Raw genomic sequence first — 20,262 nt, 5'->3', positions numbered from 1 at the left:
TTTTGTGTATGTATAGTCTGATAGAATCCTGTAATAATTGAACTGATCATTGTTAACAGACAACATGAACAGTGATTTGGAGGATATTACTCTTTTGTTACATCTTTGGGTACAAATTTTACTGTCCAGTGAAATGGTTAACTTATGCTGAAAGAAGACAGTAACTGGAGATAGAAGCAGTACCCATGTAATCTTTGGCCGATACTGTTCTCAGTCTGTTGTACCAAAATAATTCTTCATGAAGATAGTTTCAAGTTGTCTCCTGTTTACAGGCTCTGCATCGCGAGATGACTGAACACTGATTTGTGAAATCTTCCCACATGTTCCCTGCAGCCTGAGGCAGGTTCGTCTCACTTGCCCTATGGTCCCTGCCTGGTTCTAGTGATTAGTCCACCTCTGTTTTGAGATTTTGTAGATCCATGTAACTGAGGACCTGTCAGACAAAGATGACATCATAGAGTAACATTAGTAGACATTCTAGATTTGATCGTCTCAAGTTCATATGTACGGGCTTTTTTGCTCCAGTTATCAGTTAGACTTTAAATTTGGAGCCTGTGACTAAACAGTAAAGTATATATTTACCAAGGCAATAAAAATCATGTTTGTGTATTTTATAATGTAAAAACAAACAAAATCTATATTAAGATATGAAAGCAGTAACAATTTTAGAAAATAGCCACGAATTTAAAAGGACTAAAATGTCTGTTTCACTTACCTAAATATTATACTAGTTATACTTGACCGGCAGCACGGCCAAATGTAATAAGTAGCTCAGAGGCAGCAGTGCTTCTCTGAGGACTGATCCAAGAACTGAATCCACTGAAAGCTTTCAAAGACTACCAAACGATGCTACTAGGAACTGAACTAAAAGAATTCGCTTGCATTACAGAGAAGGTTTGAGGCAGGTTACTTTTTAATGTACTTGCTGATTAATCTGATTATTAACAGGAAACATTTCAACTGCCCAATAGTTCTAAATTTCACCTATAACATAAGGAGAAAATGACCCTGATGGTGAGACCATTATAGGAAGAATTAAGACATCCTTAAATTTTCTCTCATCACTCATATGAAAATAGAAACTATAGAATATAACTTAGAAGACAAAAAAGTTAATGGGATAGAATCAGACTCCTCGTGTCTTGACATTGTGAATTTCTTTTCTTACCTTGGCCTAGCAGCTTAACTGACCAGAGCAGTTTAATCCATAGCAATGTGGGGTTTGCCAAGTAATAAAATCCATGCAGTGTTTGAATGTTACAAAAATGACTTATTTGGCTTAAATTTTTTAGATTAAAAAAAAAGTAGTTTTCCAGAATGGCAAGAGATTAATTTTTATATGAGAAAACAAATCTGGAACTTTCTGGCCTTGAGCAGTGGAGTTCTGTAATTTTTTATTATATCCCATATTCCAAAATGAATTTGAGGTAATTTACAAAGATTTAGGAAAACAAAATATAATAAAATCTGGAGGAAGGAAAAATAAGCATGGAAAACAGCAGGGTCTTAACCACATAGTAGTAAAGTAAAAGCCATGGCCTGACCTGTTCCTGCAGATCCCCTACCAGGTCGGGCCTGATGAGGATACTCAGTAGCACATGAACGACGATACTTTGTGTCCGGCTGAAAAAGAGAAGATGAGACACTTCTTACGATGTGACTTCTCCCAGAGGATAATGTGTTACTTGGTTTAGGAGGGAAAACCTTGAAGTTGGACAGCAGTGTAATTGACATCATTTGACATTCTGAGGGACAAGTTGGCTAAGTGTACTCTTACATTCCAAGTAAGAAAAATCCCAAGCCAGAAGCCCACACAGCCATTGTTAACTTGTAAAAATTTCAAGTTCTACAACTTTATTAATATGTCTTTAAGAAAACCTTAGCATTTATAAATAATCCATATGGTTTAATATTTCTAAATACTTACAATTGGCTGTCAAGGGAATTTTTATCTGATTTCCATTGCCTACTGACTGTTTAAAACAACAGAACCAGAACCTTTTCAGCAACATTGAAACACCCATGACTACTTCCATGCTTGAAATGTGACTCTTAATATGGAACTCAAACATTTCAAAATTATCTCAAGGGATTTAAAGATGCAACTAAAATACCTAAATGCAGATATTAAAAAGAGCTATCAATACCATCCCACTGGTAGTTCTAGAATAAAAAAACGTCCCTCTCAGCTTCCTGTCAGCACTGGTATTAAGAGATTTGAGATTTTTTTTTTTTCTTTCCTGATGAAGCCCCATGTTTTCTATCAGGGATCAGCAAACTTTTTTTTTTTGGTAGAGGGCAAGATAGTAAACGTTTTATGTTTTGTGGTACATACTGTCAGTGGAACTCCTCAGTTCTGCTGTTACAGTAGGAAAGCAGCCACAGACAGTGAATGAGCGTGGTGGCTCTGCTCTAAGAAAACTTTATTTACAAAAACAGGCAGTAAGCCGAACAGCCCATGAACTAGGACAGAGGAAAGAAAAGATTCTTCCCTAGGACCTGCAGAGGGAACATGGCTCTGCTGACACCTTGATTTTGGACTTAATCGGCTCTGGAACTGAAAGAATAAATTTCTATTGTTTTAAGCCACCCAGTTTGTGGTAATTTGTTATAGCAGCCCTAGGAAACTAGTACAATGTCCCATTCATTTATTACTCTCACCACTCTTCTAATGGAGGAAGAATCGTACAGTGCTTTAGGCTGATACAGTTTAAGGGTTATGAGTTGAGATAAGTGTGTTGCAAATACCACTGTCTTGAAAACTGGTGTAGGATGTGGGTTCCTGGTGCCTGGTTCCTGGGCCATAAGTGTGGCCCCAGTCACTTCCTAGGCTCTCCAAGCCCTCTTGCACAAAGCAAATGAGGTGGGGCTGAGCTCCTGGCTTACAATTTTGGGGAAGGTCAGTGCATGATCTCTAATCTCCCAATCAGGTTTTTTTCTATTGTTTAAAAGTAAAAGGGCTAGGGCTTCCTTGGTGGTGCAGTGGTTGGGAATCCGCCTGCCAATGCAGGGGACACGGGTTCGAGCCCTGGTTCAGGAAGATCCCACATGCTGCAGAGCAGCTAGGCCTGTGTGCCATAACTAGTGAGCCTGCGCTCTAGAGCCGGTGCTCCGCGACGAGAAAGGCCACCGCAACGAGAGGCCCACGCACGGCAATGAAGAGAGGCCAGCGCAATGAGAGGCCCACGCACGGCAATGAAGAGTAGCCCCCGCTCACCGCAACTAAAAAAAGAAAGCCCATGCGCAGCCAGGAAGACCCAGCACAGCCAAAAATAAATAAATTAATTAATTAATTACTTAATTTAAAAAAAAAGTAAAAGGGCTAGTAAATGTACATTAAGTGGTAAGGCACTGTCAGCATTTCAAACACCAATTAACTAAGAACCCCCAAAAATCTTAACTCGCACATCCATCAGTCCACAAACATAATCTGATACCATTTTTTGTGTAATTCCCTAAGAGCAGTGTTAGAGAATGAAGTTAATGCTAATCTGATACACACTGGGGTTTAACATTTTGCTTATTCTCAGAAATAGCTAAACTTTAAATTGCTGAGAATTTACAATTTATGTATGTTAAAAGAATGAGTGGCAGAGACCAGTTAGAGTTTCAACAAAATATACTTTAAACTTAAAACATTATTTTTATTCGAACCTCATTTTTTATTCTTAGAGTTGATTAAGCCACCATGTAAGGCCTTAAGTCTGCCAAACTATTTTTTTTCCCTTTCCTCAACTATCAAGACCATAGAGGAAGTATGTCACTCTACCAAAAATGACTGAGTTGTGTTGGGCCTGGAGAAAAAGTCTGGTAAAAGGAGCCTCTCCTGGGGCTGCTGATGGTTAGGCTCATCCACCGCTGCACTTCGAGCTCGATTGGAATCGCCATGGGTTTTCTGCAGAAGAGACAAAAATTACAGAAACAGTTAATTTGTAGTGGGAGCTGTGTATGTCCTATATCAACCCTAACAGGTATGGTCACTGCAGTCCAAGCAGCTCCAATGCCATCGTCATAAATCAGAATTCAGTGTGTACTTTTGACAAAATATAGTGTTAAGACCAGAGCACAGACCCTGCAGAATTACTGACCCTGAGGTTTTATAAGCACATGGAAAGGCAATAGGAAAGAGACATACCGTTGGCCTTTGTGGCCCCACCGTGCTCAAGTGTTCCACTTCAGCTGTGCCAATAGGTGGCAGCAGATTATTTCGACGCAGGGGCAGTGGTGAGGGAGAGGAGAGTGAGTCGGCCGCCACTGGGCTGCAGATCCCATCAGCAAAAACCAAGACATGAAAGCATAAAGTTATAACAATATAAGCAAACTGATTAGAATCAAGTAAATTGAGCAGATGAGTTTAATTTCATGCACAGAAAGCTTTAAGCTGCCTACATTTTTAAGTGAAGAGATCTCAAATGAAAGGATTTTGGAGAATTAAAGGTTTGGGTTTTCTTCATAGTATTTTCTTATTGTTGAAACTTCATCCTGAGCACACAGCAGAAGTTGACCCTTTCTCCCACAGAGAACTGGAATAAAACAATTTTCCCTATATTGTGTTGTATTTCTCTGACAGTTATGGATTTGTAATTTCACATCTGATGGAACTCACAGTTCTGGGCTTTCTGGTTGTCCTTCTCACTAAAAACTATAATTTCCAGGTAAAGTTCCTAAACTTATTTCCTTCCATGGGATTTGGAGCAGTTTGCAGTATTACTCATGCCCAAGATAGTAATTAAAAGCTGAATGATACTTTTCATGTCCCAGAAGAAAACAAAGCAACTTACTTTTCCACTTTGAAAAAAGCACTGTCAGAGGGATGAGAGATTAATTATACATCAAGACCACTCATACTCAAATGAATGTATAGCTATATCAGTATAGATACAGCTACATCAACAAATAGCAGCTGAGAACCCTGGTATCCTAACAAAGATTTTTGGTGGTTTTGGACACCTCTTTTAGTAAGTCTATTGGGATAAATTGTAACAAGAAATTGAAAAGTCAAAATCAAGAAGTGTTGGGAGAGAAGTATAGTGACACCCTTGATTTAGAGGCTGAATTCAAAACACAGTATGGTGTCATCTCACACCCTTGTTCACAGTCTTAGAAATTAACTATCCTAAGATGTTTTGTAAGTCAACAACTAATGAAAGAATTTTATTTTAAAGACTTGGCTTGGTATTTTTTGCACAGTGAGGCTCAGAGTGTCTAGTGAATGAAGGGTGGGAAAAGGGAAGAGAACATGTTTAGTGTTACTTCCTAAGACGTGCCAAGGGACATATTTCCTGGTGTATAAACATCTACTTATCTGAGGTTTATAAAGTTTTCATTGTCAATGGAACAGGTAGATCCTAATGGTACAGAAAAATATTAAAGGAGAATTAACTATTATTTGGGGAAGAATTTCACTGAGGATGTTCCCACTAAGGAAAATGTTTTAATAAAATACATATGTCTTTTATTCTTTTGGTGAGTTCTATTGAAGTATTCTAGCCAACATTTTATTTATAGAAATATAAGTCTTTAGCTACATCAATAGGAAGATCCAGTATATCTATATTTCATTCAAATTTAACTCCATGTTTTCTGTATTAGATTTACACCAGTGTGCAGTTCATCATAAGAATATGTAATGATTACTGTCTAGGCATATATTTCAATCTTAGATTTAAATTCATTCTCTATGTAAAATTCTTCATTAGTTTTACCATAGATTCCAGAAATTCTGCTTTTGAAACCTACACTCGGGATCCTCTGAGTACTTCCATAGGTCTTGGTGTTCCAGCGTGTGAATGGCTTGTGCTGATGGGATGAAGGGTACGTGGTGGGGGATTGCATCTCCTGGCGGACTGCGCTGTATATGATAGAAATGATGTACTAAGCTCCAGGGCTCGATTTGGCCAATTTCGAGTTGAAAGGATGGTACTGGACCCAGGCCTCATAAGTAGCTTGTCATCAAGATCTCTAGTGTCCAAATATCAGAAACCCACAGTGAGATCAAGATTGCTCTGTACAGGGAGAGAGAACTCAAAGGGTAAAAAGCCTTAGACTATAAAATACATTCAAGGGAGAAAAAAGCGAAAAGAGAAAACAATAAATAACCTAGTTTTAGAAGTTACATAATCTAGCTCAGGCATGAGAATGTGTACCTAAAAGGACATTATTTCAATCTTACACATAATTTACTAGAACGGGGACTTGGGAAAACAAGTCCGTTTTTCACCTTCCATCACAGTCACTTCTTCAGTTACTGGTAAAGACTAACCTGTAGGGTACCGACTCCAAAGTGCTTCCCAAAACTTTACCTCAGGGACTGTGCTTCCTACCATGTTTGAAGCATTCTTTTGTGCTGAAGGAATGTCACCAGAAAGACTTAGTTGAAAGGCCAATATTGCTGCTTAGTAGTGGTGTGGCACTAGTGTGGCTCCCACTGCAGAGATTAAAATGCTGATCTAGTTGGAGCCTACAGGGATAGGGGGTTCCTTGGAAAGCTGGGAACAGGCAAAGGGTCCAGAGCTTTGTACAGCCCATGGCAGTAGATCCCCATTTGCATAAACAACTGTGAAATATAACACTTTCCTGTAAGTACTCATAAAATACCATGCTCAACAGTTCAGTAGCTTAAACTCTGCCTTGTAGATTCAGCGGCTTTGTTTTTGTGTTTTAAGCAGATGAGAGAACGTTTAATTCTATTGTAAGGCACCTAAGAGATAGTATTTACACTGTGATGTGGAGGGGAAGTGAAAGAAAAAAGCTCTGCCCACATGTACTCTTGGCTTTCAGCAAATTCCTCAATCTTTCAGGCCACTTTGGTGTCCTCTAGTGCAAAATATGCCTCAGGGTTTGGAGAACTTTGAAGGAAAAATGCCCATCACGGAATAGGGCTAAACCTTTAGCATTACTCATATGAGATCTTTCTGGTCCTCCTAACCATTCACTTAAGCCTTTTCTTTACACAGCCTACTGCTTTCTAATTACAGGGGTTTAGGCCTTAGCTGCTCTTTGTTCATCTTTATTCTTCCTCTGGACTACTCATTCATAACTGGATTTATCACCTCCACACTTCTAGATCAGCCTTCAAATCTGACCTATATGGCCCATCATTGTAAACTCAACACACCCCAAGCTCATTTTCCCCCTGCCAAACAAGCTTCCCTTGAGCTTGAAATCTTGAGTTGACTTTGATTCCTCTATTTTTATAGAATTTGATTTCTTTTACAATATCTCCTAAAATATTTCATTCCTTTTTTTAGTCTTGCTACAACTTGAGAACAGACCCATAGCAGCCTGAACTCCTGCATTTAGACTCCTTACTTTCAATTCCTCCTGCGTCAATTTAATCTGTGTCCTACTGCTGTGAAATCTATCTTTCAAATTCCTGTTTTAAATATATGTGCTCCCCAGCTGGACTCATACATTGCTCGCGTGGGAATGTAAAATGGTACAATTCCTTTGGAAAATTGTATGGCAGTTTATTATAAAGTTAAGCATACACTTAACCTATTCTGTAACACTTTCACTTCTAGATACTGAAAAATGAGACCATAGGTCCACAAAAAAGACCTGTGTAAGAATATTTATAGTGCCTTTTACACATAACAGCCCCAACCTGGAAAATAGCCCAAGTGTTCATTAACGGAAGAATGGATAAACAAATTGTGGTGTACTATTACAATAGAATACTATTTGGCAATAAAAGAGAATCACATGCAACAACATGGATGGATCTCAAAAGCATGACATTCAAAACCCTCCATAGTCCCAGTGTTCTTTAATTTCATAGTGTCTTCTTTCCCACTAATCACACCATGGTCTATTTTAGTTTAGAAGATTTCAGTGGTCTTTGATCAGAACATTAAAGTTCTAACCTATTGCTTCCTATCCTACTACAGCAAAAATGGTCGGCTTTCTCTTCTAAATATTTGTATTTTCCTGTCTCCAAACCTTTTTCCACACCATTCCTCCTACCTAGAATAGCCTTGCTGCTCTTCTCTGCTTATCCAAACTTCCATCTTCCAAGGATATGTTCAAAACCTACACTTACCCACCAAAATGCTTCCCTTCTTTGGGACTGCCATAGTGCTCACAATGAGTACACAAACTTCGCACTCAGTCACAGGAATGCCCTGTATGGTTAGGTCTCTTTTTACCTTTGTGCCTTCTCACCAGTTATTTTATCAGCTCCTTGAAGGTGGAGACCATTTTCCTTATATGTTTTTACTCCCCAGATGTTTCTGGTTGCTTGGTACTTACTCAGTACATGTACTTACTCAGTACATGCAATGTTGATTGACTGACTTTGCTTTCCTTTTATTTCTCAGTGATCTACTTAAACTCTATAGTCTTAAAATTGTATACTTCTTACAGGAGCTTGTCCATTAGGGAGAGATTTCTTGGCTGTAGAGGCATCCCATGAACCAAGAGACCATTCACATTTGGCTGATGACCACTTGCTGCTTGACAGAGACTCATCTACATATCAAAAGAAGGTATTACTCATTATTGGTTGGTGAAGATATCAGCTTGGTTTCCCAACTTTGCCAGAAGTTAGTATTTCCAAATTAGGTCATTTATACTTTTTTCTCCTATGCCTTAACTTTTGTAAATCTTGGCCAGTACCCCAGCTGGAGCCCCAACTCCACTCTCAAGATGACAGGATCAGAGTGCTTTCCTCTCCATTTCTAAATGGGGAAGCCTGGTCAACTTAGATGAAAGCAATTAATAGCCACTCTCATAGGGGAGAGAGGACCTTTATTATCATTATTATTTACATTATACTAGAAAACAAAATATGGAACAAAAATGGGGAGAATAAGGGTAAACTCTTATCTCTTTTACCATCACATAATCCTATGCTCTGCACAAACTAATGCTTTCTCCTTCACTACACCTGGAGCAGTCAGCTCTCAATAACGTAAATTCTGAAGACTTTATTAGAAGGAGTTAATTGTATTCTAATGTTAGCAGGATTTAATCTTACCTGGACTGCCACTGCCACCTTAGTGTCCTGTTTATTTTCTCTCTCAGGTATTCAGTTAAGTGCCCTTTCTGGCCAGCTCCTTCTCTGCCACAGTATGCATTTTCCTCCTACTTTCTCTTAAGAATGTTTGGATTATTGGTTCTCCTTCCTTTGGTCATTAACAACCAGAACCGTGTACGTTAACTTTTCAGGGCTTAGGCTACCTAGGTCATAACCAGGCCAGTTCAACATGTAGAAGTATTTTATTACCATCATAGGAATATTAGATTATTACCTGGGTCATCCTCCAATGTGATAAGGTATGGGCCTTACTGAGCTTATTTTTAATTACTTTTTTTTAATTGAAGTAGAGTTGATGTACATATTATATAATTTACAGGTGTGTACAGTATAGTGATGCACAAGCTGAGTTTACTTTTAAATAACCCTTTTTAAAATATAGCTGCACAATATCTGGCCAGTACACCAACAAAGCAAATATTAGATGTGGTACTAAACCCAGGCTCGATGAGCATGGGCCAGGGATGAGAATCCTTTTTCTTTTTATACCTCCCCTGCTCCCACACTTTTTTTGCTACAAGTAACACTGGGAAGCTATCATGTAGGAACTGAGATTACATAAATCATTACACATGGATGACACCAGGCTTATCAACCTTCTGCAAGAAATAGCCATTTTTTATATGCTTGTCTACAGACTTATTTGAAACCATTTTCTCCTCCCTTTGATTTGCCTTTTACATCTGGTTATGATTAGTAAACATCCAAAAAGCAAAAATGTCAACAGATTCAAATATTAAAAATAAAACAAAAACCAGGTAGTCTGAGATAAGAGAAAAAAGAGGGAAGAAGTCAAAAAATTCAAAGGACAGAATGTTAAGGCCATAGAAGATCTGATATTGGTCCCTCTTTTCATCATATTTTTCATTTTTCCCAAAGCAGACTTAAGCTGACCATATAGTTGAGTCTAGATTGCACAGCTTATAGATGCCTTTTCAAAAGAGCTGACTGAGAATTACTTATCAACTCTAATTTGCTATTAATTTTTTAACAGGTTAAATTTTTTTTAATTGTGGTAGAATATACATAGCATAATATTGCTGTGTTAACCATTTTCACATGTACAATTCATTGGCATGAGTGCATTCGCTGCTATTAATTTTTTTAACTGAAATTAAACTTATCTTTGCAAAGAGTCACTGGATTACTGTGATAAACATATAACTTTACTGAAAAAGAGTCATAGTGATACAATTAAGGCAAATAACTGAGCAAACTTCGTCTACAAGAACAGTCCTAGGTTCTCGAATACATTCCCCTGTGCAACTTACCGGATTTGAGGTGATGGACAGCACCTTAGACTGTGGCACTAGAGGTAAGACCAAAGGTTGTGGTGCATTCAGCACACAGGGGCTTTCTGAAGCTGGTCTGGTGATTGCAACATTACTGTCATCATCTGAGCAAAGGAATAGAATCTATTATCCGTGAATATCTTCAGACCCACAACAACAGTACTGTGAAAAAAAATCTCCCCTGAGAATTCATAATCTCAAGCTAGGCTTCACAGCTTTGCAGCCCAATTTCATACCACCTGCACAGTTCAAAAAAACCCTTTAAACCATGAATTTATTTTAAACTGTTTCCCAGGCTGGTGATTCCTATTTGTACCTGGCAGAAGGAAAAGCAAAGATTACTAGAGCAAAGCTGTCTAATAGAACATTTGGAGATTGAAGGAAATGTTCTACATATGCACTGTCCAGTATAGTAGCCTCTAGCCACATGTGGCTATAGAGCATGTAAAATCTGGCTAGTGTGGGACCTAATCAAACTTACAAGCTTTTGCACAGCAAAGGAAACCATAAACAAAACGAAAAGACAACCTACAGAATGGGAGAAAATATTTGCAAATGATGCAACCAACAAGGGCTTAATTTCCAAAATATACAAACAGCTCATACAACTCAACAACAAAAAAAACCCTATCCAAAAATGGGCAGAAGACCTAAACAGACATTTACCAAAGAACACATACAGATGGCCAATAGGCACGTGAAAAGATGCTCAACACTGCTAATTATTAGAGAAATGCAAATCAAAACTGCAGTGAGGTACCACTTCACACCAGTCAGAATGGCCATCATTAAAAAGTCTACAGGGGGCTTCCCTGGTGGTGCAGTGGGTAAGAATCTGCCTGCCAATGCAGGGGACATGGGTTTGAGCGCTGTTCTGGAAGATCCCATGCGGAGCAACTAAGCCCATGCACCACAACTACTGAGCCTGTGCTCTAGAGCCCGTGCACCACAACTACTGAGCCCACATGCCACAACTACTGAAGCCCGTGCACCTAGAGCCTGTGCTCTGCAACAAGAGAAGCCACTGCAATGAGAAGCCTGCACACCACAATGAAGAGTAGCCCCTGCTTGCCACAAGTAGAGAAAGCCTGCATGCAGCAACAAAGACCCAACACAGCCAAAAATAAATAAAATAAAATAAATTTATTTTTTAAAAAAATACTACAAATAACAAATGCTGGAGAGGATGTGGAGAAAAGAGAACCCTCCTACACTGTTGGTGGGAATGTAAGTTGGTGCGGCCACTGGAAAACCGTATGAAGTTTCCCCAGAAAACTAAAAATAGAATTACCATATGATCCAGCAGTCCCACTCCTGGGCATATATCTGGACAAAACTATAATTCAAAAAGATGCCCCTATGTTCATAGCGGCACTATTCACAATAGCCAAGACACGGAAACAACCAAAATGTCCATTAACAGATGAATGGATAAAGAAAACGTGGTATATATTATATATACAACGGAATACTACTCCTTTGTAAAAAAGAATGAAATAATGCCATTTGCAGCAACACGGGTGCAACTAGAGATTATCATACTAAGTGAAGTAAGTCAGAAAGAGAAAGACAAATACCATATGATATCACTTATTCGTGGAATCTAAAAATGTGACACAAATGAACCTATCTGTGAAACAGAATCATGGACATAGAGAACAGACTGGTGGTCACCAGGGGGGAGGGGGCTGGGGGAGGGATGGAGTGGGAGGTTGGGGTGAGCAGATGTAAGCTTTTATATATAGAATGGATAAACAACAAGGTCCTACTGTATAGCACAGAGAACTATATTCAATATCCTATGATAAATCACAATGGAAAAGAATATTTAAAAAAATGTACATATGTGTATAACTGAATCACTGCTGTACAGCAGAAATTAACACAACATTGTAAATCAATTATACTTAAGTAAAAAAAAATTTGGCTGGTATGATTGAGAACAATTTAAATTTTACCTAATTGTAATTAATTAAAATTTAAATAGCCACACACAACTAGTGAAACCTCATGCCCATTACCACTGCCAGTTTTTGTAAATAAAGCTGTAAGAGTAGTTTGCTTATTCTCGTTACTGTATAGTACGCCATCATATGAATATATCACGTTCTGCTGTTGAGGGATGTTTGGGTAGTTTCCAGTTTATGTTTTCCAGTATATAGTGCTGTCATGGACATTCTTATATATGTACTTGGGGAAGATGTATACTGAGTATATAGTAGTATACGCAGCCACATCCACTCACATACATATTGTTTATGGCTGCTTTCAAGGGCAGAGTTGAGTAGTTGCAACAGAGACTGGATGGCTGGCAAAGACTAAAACATTTACCATCTGGCTCTTTATACACAAAGTTTACTGATCCCTATTTTAGGTCAATCAACCCACTAAACCAGTCAGAGACCCTCCAGCTCCATTACATGATCATTGTCTTTTTCAAACTTTAAGTTTCAAAATCACAATAGTTATACAATGAAATAACCTAAATTTATGGATGCATGGAAAAATAAACTAAAAGGATATTAATTCATGGCCTAACACTGGTAAATTGTGAAAGGCGAAATGAAAGTTTTCTCTGAAAACTTTCAGTGGTTGATACTGAAAACTGAAGTAATTCCTTTATTACCAGGATTTATTATTATTGGGGTTTGGATATGTCTCTGGACTTTATCATCTGTCCTGTATCTCCCAAAACTTAACCTCACATAATATAAAGCAGTTTGTTTTGAAAAGGGTCTTAGACCTACTCTTCTCCAATACCAGCTTTCAAAGGGAACTTAACATGCATACAACAGAGTGGCTTTAAAAAGAAAAAAAACTCACATGGACAGTATCAACTGTGGCAAACATGGAGCAACTGGAATGCTCATACAATACTTGAGAGAGTGTAAATAGATGCATCCACTTTGGAAAAAAATTTGGCAGTACCCACTGACGTGAGAATAGCATATCCTATGACCTAGCAGTGCCACTGTTATGTACCCACCACATATGTTCACCAAAAGACGTATACAAGAGTGTTTATAACAGCACTGTATGCCGGCAGACATAAACTGGAAACCACCTAAATGTTCATCAACAGTAGAAAGTGACGTATTCATACAATAAAATACTATATAACAATGAAAATGAACTACTGTTGCACTCAAAACAGTTGAATCTAACAAACATAATGTTGAGTTTAAGAAGCCAAATGCAGAGGGCACATTACTATATGAATCCATTCTTAAAAGTTTTAAAACAGGCAAAACTAATCTGTGGTGCTGTAACTCAGGATAGGTTTACTTTTGGGGGGTAGGAGTTTAGTAACATGAAAGGGGCTTCTGAAGTGTTGGTAATGTTCTGTTCTTGGTATGAGCATTGGTCATACAAGTCGACTCAGTTTTTAAAAATTAATCAAGGGGGGCTTCCCTGGTGGCGCAGTGGTTGAGAGTCCGCCTGACAATGCAGGGGACACGGGTTCGTGCCCCAGTTCGGGAAGATCCCACATGCCGTGGAGCGGCTAGGCCCGTGAGCCATGGCCGCTGACCCTGCACATCCGGAGCCTGTGCTCCGCAATGGGAGAGGCCACAACAGTGAGAGGCCCGCGTACTGCAAAAAATAAAAATAAAAAAAAATTAAGCTTGATGTAAATTTATTTTGCAATTTTCTATATAGATATGCTTTATATTTTTTTAATATATTTTTATAATTTATTTTGGCTGCACCAGGTCTTAGTTGTGGCACGTGGGATCTTAGTTGCAACATGCGGACTTGTTGGTTGTGGCATGTGGACTCTTAGTTGCGGCATGTATGCGGGTTCTAGTTCCCTGACCAGGGATCGAACCTGGGCCCCCTGCATTGGGAGCACGGAATCTTACCCTCTGGACCACCAGGCAAGTCTCTCCCCTACATACACTTTAATAGAAGTGTTTTTTTTAATGTATTTCCCGGACTTGTGCTTCCAGCCAAGATGGAGCAACAGGGACTGGCTTTACCCTCCTGCTTAAAACAACCAATAAATCCGTGAAACAAAGGCTTTTAAGACACTGGGCATCAGGTAATGAAAGACAGTGAACCATGAGATAGTAAACAAATGATGCTAGCTTTGCAACTGCTTTGAAAGAGTTTCCAAGACATGACACAAAGAGGAAGAACAAAGGCAGATCCTGCTGGACTCCCTGATTTGAAAGTCCAGAGAGACCAAGACTGCTAGGGTTCATAGGAGGAGTATCAGAGAAGAAAAATGCACAGAAAGGGAACCCAGGATATCTGTAGAGTGTGGGGTGTCCTTTGAGTACTCAAAGGAGTATTGATCACTGCATGTATGAGAAAAAACCACCTGAGGCTAGGAAAGAGAACCAACTGAATTAGAGGGAATAGTGCCTGGTTCTTCCAGTCATACTAGAAAAACTCATAGTTAATGGGGCATTGGGCAGAGTACTTAGGACAATCTTGCCTCAGTATCTGGGGGATAATTAGTTGGACTGAATGACCTGTCTGTAACAAATCATAAAATCAAGACCAGAAGAGATCAAATTTTTTCCAAGTAACTTAAGTGCATCCCAGGAAAAACCAAAGAAGATACATACAAATGAAAAAAAAATCAACTCCCAATAAGATAAAATTCACCATGTCTGGCACCCAAAGAATACCATGCAGGAAAATACAACTCACAATAAGAAGAATATCAATCATTGAAACCAACCCAGAATTCATACACGTTTGAGTTATCCCACTTTTCCAAAAAGAGACATGGAAGATATAAAATTCACCCAAATCATACTTCGTAGAAAACAGTGAGTAGAAAAATACACTGGATGAGCTTAACAGCAGATTCACCATTGTAAAAGAAAATATTAATGAACTTGAAGGCACAATAGGAAACATCCAAATTGAAATACACAGAGAAGAAAATTCTTTAATTAAAGCATCACATTTGAGGGATCAGTAAGCAAATGGACTAATATATATGAGTAACTGGTGTCCTAAGGGATGGTGGGCGGCAGAAAAAATATCTGAAGAAATAATGGCTGAAAACTTTCCAAACAATGAAGACAATAAACCCACAGATCCAAGAAGCTCAACAAACTCCATGCAGAAGTAACATGAAGAAAATTACATCAAGGCACATCATAATCAAATTGCTCAAAACCAGTGAAAATGAGAAAAATCTTAAACGCAGCCAAAGAAAACATACATGAACACAGGAACAAAGAAAAGGATGACATCAGATTTCTTGTGCAAGTGAGAAGACGGTGGACAACATCTTTAAAGGATGAAGAAGGAAATCCAAAAGAGGGGATATATGTATATGTATAGCTGATTCACTTTGCTGTATGTACAGTAGAAACTAACACAATATTGTAAAGCAACTATACTCCAATAAAATAAAATAGGTAACCAACAAGGACCTACTGTATAGCACAGGGAGCTCTGCTCAATACTCTGTAATAACCTAAATGGGAAAAGAATTTGAAAAAAAGTAGATACATGTATATGTATAACTGAATCACTTTGCTGTACACCTGAAACTAACACAACATTGTTAACCAACTATACTCCAATATAAGATAAGATTTTTTTAAAATAAATAAACAAGATACACTGAATGTTAAAAAAAATAAAGTACCAAGAGAAAAAGTGTCCACCTAAAATTCAATACACCACACAACTATCTTGCAGAAATGAAAGAAAAATAAGGAAATTTTCATATATCAAAAGAAAGCATTTCTCACCAACAGACTCAGATACAAGAAATTTTAGAGGACATCTCTCAGGTTGCAAGAATTTAAAAAAATTTTAATGAGATAAAATTTACATAACATGAGTCACCATTTTTAACCATTTTACAGTATACGATTAAGTGGTTTTTTTAGTATATTCATGATTTTCTGCAACCACCACCACTATCTCATTTCAGAAAATTTCCATCACTCCAAAAAGAAACCCCATACCTCCCAATGCACCTCTTCCTCCATCCCCTGGCAATCATTAAACTACTTTCTCTATGGACCTGCCTGTTCTGGGAATTTCACCTTAATGGAATCATACAGTATGTGGCCCTTTATGTATGTCTTCTTTTGTTTAACATAATATTTTCAAGGTTCACCCATGTTTTAAGATGCATCATTACTTAATTCCTTTTTAAAAAAATAATTATTTATTTTTGGCTGCATTGGGTCTTCGTTGCTTTCGCGGGCTTTCTCTAGTTGTGGTGAGCGGGGGCTAGTCTTCGTTGTGGTGTGCAGGCTTCTCATTGCGGTGGCTTCTCGTTGCAGAGCAGGGGCTCTAGGCACACGGGCTTCAGTAGTTGTGGCACGTGGGCTTCAGTAGCTGTGGCTCAAGGGCTCTAGAGCGCAGGCTCAGTAGTTGTGGCGCACGGGCTTAGTTGCTCCGTGGCATGTGGGATATTCCCAGACCAGGGATCGAACCTATGTCTCCTGCATTGGCAGGCAGATTCTTAACCACTGTGCCACCAGGGAAGTCCCTTAATTCCTTTTAATGTATGAGTAATACTCCATTGCATGATGTATTAGTTACTCAAGCTGCCATAAAATAGGACAGACTGGATGGCTTAAACAACAGAAATTTATTTTCTCACAGTTCTGGAGGCTAGAAGTCCATGATCAAGGTGCTGTCAGGGTTGGTTTACAGTGTGACCTCTTTTCCTGGCTCCTAGGCAGCTGCCTTTTCCCTCTGTCCTTGCCTGACTTCTTCTCTTCACACACACAGAAACAGAGAGCTGTGATGTCTCTTCCTCTTCTTACAAGGATACCAACCCTATAGGATTAGGGTCCCACCCTTCTGACTCATTTAACCTTAATTACCTCCCTAAAGGCCTTATCTCCAAGCCTAGTCACATTGGGGGTTAGGACTTCCACATATGGATTTTGAGGGGGACACAATTCAGTCCATAACACATGGATATACCAAATTTTGTTTATCCATTCATCAGTTGATGGATGTTTAGGTTGGTTCCACTTTTTAAAAAAAATAAATTTATTTACTTATTTATTTTTGGCTGCGTTGGGTCTTCATTGCTGTGTGTGGGCTTTCTCTAGTTGTGGTGAGCAGGGCTACTCTTCGTTGCAGTGCACAGGCTTCTCATTGCGGTGGCTTCTCTTGTCGTGGAGCACAGGCTCTAGGTACACGGGCTTCAGTAGTTGTGGCTTGCGGGCTCAGTAGTTGTGGCTTGCAGGCTCTAAAGCTCAGGCTCAGTAGTTGTGGTGCCTGGGCTTAGTTGCTCTGTGGCACATGGGATCTTCCCAGACCAGGGCTCAAACCCATGTCCCCTGCATTGGCAGGCAGATTCTTAACCACTGCGCCACCAGGGAAGTCCTGGTTCCACTTTTTGAGTATTATGACTAATGCTGCTATGAACATTCATGCCAGGGTTTTGTGTGGATATATTTCACTCCTCTTGATTATATAACTTTGAGTGTGGAATTGCTAGGTCATATAGTAATATTATGTTTAACTTTTTGAGGAACTGCCAAACTGTTTCCACAGTGGCTGCACCACTTTACATTCCCACCAGCAATTTATGAGGGTTCCAGTTTCACAACCTCATGAACACTTGTTATTGTCCTTTTCTTTCTTTTTTTTTTAAATACAGCCATCCTAGTGGGTTTGAAGTGGTGTCTCATTGTGGTTTTGGTTTTGATTTGATTTCCCTAATGAATAATGATGTTGAACATCTTTTCATGTACTTATTGGCTATTTGTATATTTTCTTTGGAGAAATGTCTGTTTGAGTTATTTGCCCATTAAAAGAAATAAATTTATTTATTTTTGGCTGCGTTGGGTCTTCGTTGCTGCGCACAGGCTTTCTCTAGTTGCGACAAGCGGGGGCTACTCTTTGTTGCGGTGTGTGGGCTTCTCATTGTGGTGGCTTCTCTTGTTGCGGAGCACGGGCTCTAGGTGTGCGGGCTTCAGTAGCTGTGGCTCGCGGGCTCTAGAGCGCAGGCTGTTGTGGCGCGTGGGCTTAGTTGCGCTGCGGCGTCTGGGATCTTCCTGGACTGGGGCTCGAACCCGTGTCCCCTGCTTTGGTAGGTGGATCCTTAACTGTGCCACCAGGGAAGCCCTATTTGCCCATTTTTAAATTGGGTTGTTTTTTCTTTCGTTTTTGAGTTGTAGATCTTTATAGACTGTGAGTACTAGATTCTTATCAGGTGTATGATTTATGTACATTTCCTCCCATTCTGTAGGCTGTCTTTTCAGTTTCTTGATAATGTCCTTTGATACACCCTAAAGTTTTTTATTTTGATGAAGTCCAGTTTATTTTTTCTTTTGTTGTTTGTGGTCTTGGTGTCATATCTCAGAATCCACTGCCAAATCCAAGTTCATGAAGATTTACTCCAATGTTTTCTTCTAAGTTTTATAGTTTTAGCTCTTAAATGTGTACCTTCAATCCACTTCAAGTTGATATTTTGTATATGGTGTGAAGTAAGGGTCTAACTTCATTCTTTACCATGTGGCTATCCAGTTGTGCCAGCACAATTTCTTTTTTTTTTCCTATCTGAATTTTTTTGATTGACATATAGTTGATTTACAATATTCTGTAAGTTTCAGGTGTACAACATAGTGATTCACAATTTTAAAAGGTTATACCCCATTTATGGTTATTATAAAATATTGGCTCTATTCCCTGCCAGTACCATTTCTTAAAGAGACTATTCTTCCCCCATTGAATGGTCTTGGCACCCTTGTTGGAAATCAGTTGGCCATAGATGTGTGGATTTATTTCTGGACTTTTGATTCTATTCCATTGATCAGTATGTGTTCTTATGCCAGTACCACACTGTTTTGATTACTGTAGCTTTGTATTATGTTTTAAAACCAAGAAGTATGAATCCTCCAAATTTGTTCTTTTTCAATATTGTTTTGGATATTCAGGATACCTTGCATTTCTGTATAAATTTCAGGATAATTTCTACAAAAAAGGCAGTTAGAATTATGATAAGGTTGTACTCAACCTGTAGATGTATTTAGGGAGTATTGCCATCTTAACAATATTTAGTCTTCCAATCCATAAACAGAGGGTGTCTTTCTATTTCTTTAGGTCTTCTCTATTTTCTTTCAATAATATTTTGTAGTATTCAGTGTACACGTCTTACACTTCCTTGGTTCAGTTTATTCCTAAGTATTTTATTCTTTTTGATGCTATTATAAATGAGTTGTTTCCTTAATTTTATTTTTGATTGTTCATGGGTGGAAACTAGAAGAACTTTGAGAAGCATGATAGAGAAGACATAAATTACCTTGAACAGACTTAGGAGGAATCTGGATTTGGAGGAAGCTGTAGGGGAGGGCTCAGGAGGAAATGAGGAACATGTTATTAGAAACTGGAAGTAGGGAGATGCTTGTTATTTTGTGGCAGAGAGCTTAGTGAAATGGTCTCCTGTGGTCATGTGGAAAGCAGAACTTTTAAGTGATGATCTTGGTTGTATAGCTAAGGAGATTTCCAGTCAAAGTGTTAAAGGTGAGGCCTGATTTTTTTTCTTGCTGTTTATAATCAAACACGAGATGAGAGAGATAAATTGAGGGAAAAACTATTAAACATAAAGAAACCAGGACTTGATGATTTTGAAAATTCTCAATCTCTCTAGATGGCAAAAGATTCTAAATAAAGGAAGGCTATCAGACCCCCAAAATTCTACTGGCAGGAAGCAGCCTAATAAAATTACTTAGCTACAAACATGTGCTATGTTTCATGAAAAAGGAAGGATGACTCAGAGGGCAAAACCAAGAGCTCAGAGGGTAGAGCAGAAAGCTGAGAGGATTACTTCCAGGCCTTAAAACTTAATGAAGGAACTCCCAGTATTTTCACAGCTGGATTTCAGAATTGCTGTGGACCCTTTTTCACTCTTCCCTCCCCGACCCCAACCTTTTAACTGGAGTGTCTATAATGCTTATCTTTTTCCTGGCCCACTATTGTATGTTGGGTGTGTTG

General features: G+C 38.8%; 1 protein-coding gene across 3 annotated transcripts in view; it reads right to left on the bottom strand.

Moving 5' to 3' along the window:
• Positions 1–75: 75 nt before the first annotated feature.
• Positions 76–20,262, bottom strand: part of FAM149B1 (family with sequence similarity 149 member B1) — a 47,029-nt gene continuing 26,842 nt past the window's right edge. For 2 of the 3 annotated variants that reach the window (XM_082634457.1, XM_082634459.1), the window contains 7 exons: positions 10,309–10,433; positions 8,363–8,469; positions 5,740–5,961; positions 4,136–4,259; positions 3,770–3,895; positions 1,545–1,623; positions 76–433 (listed from right to left, as the gene is read on the bottom strand). In XM_082634457.1, coding sequence (XP_082490583.1) covers positions 360–433; positions 1,545–1,623; positions 3,770–3,895; positions 4,136–4,259; positions 5,740–5,961; positions 8,363–8,469; positions 10,309–10,433 — 857 coding nt within the window. In that variant the 3' untranslated portion in view covers positions 76–359. The remainder of the gene's footprint in view (positions 434–1,544; positions 1,624–3,769; positions 3,896–4,135; positions 4,260–5,739; positions 5,962–8,362; positions 8,470–10,308; positions 10,434–20,262) is intronic. The other variant, XM_082634458.1, reaches the window with a different exon arrangement.

Source organism: Mesoplodon mirus, assembly GCF_964341445.2.
Source record: "Mesoplodon mirus genome assembly, chromosome: 2".
Lineage (NCBI taxonomy): Eukaryota > Metazoa > Chordata > Mammalia > Artiodactyla > Ziphiidae > Mesoplodon > Mesoplodon mirus.
This window is presented reverse-complemented; position numbering and strand designations above follow the sequence as displayed.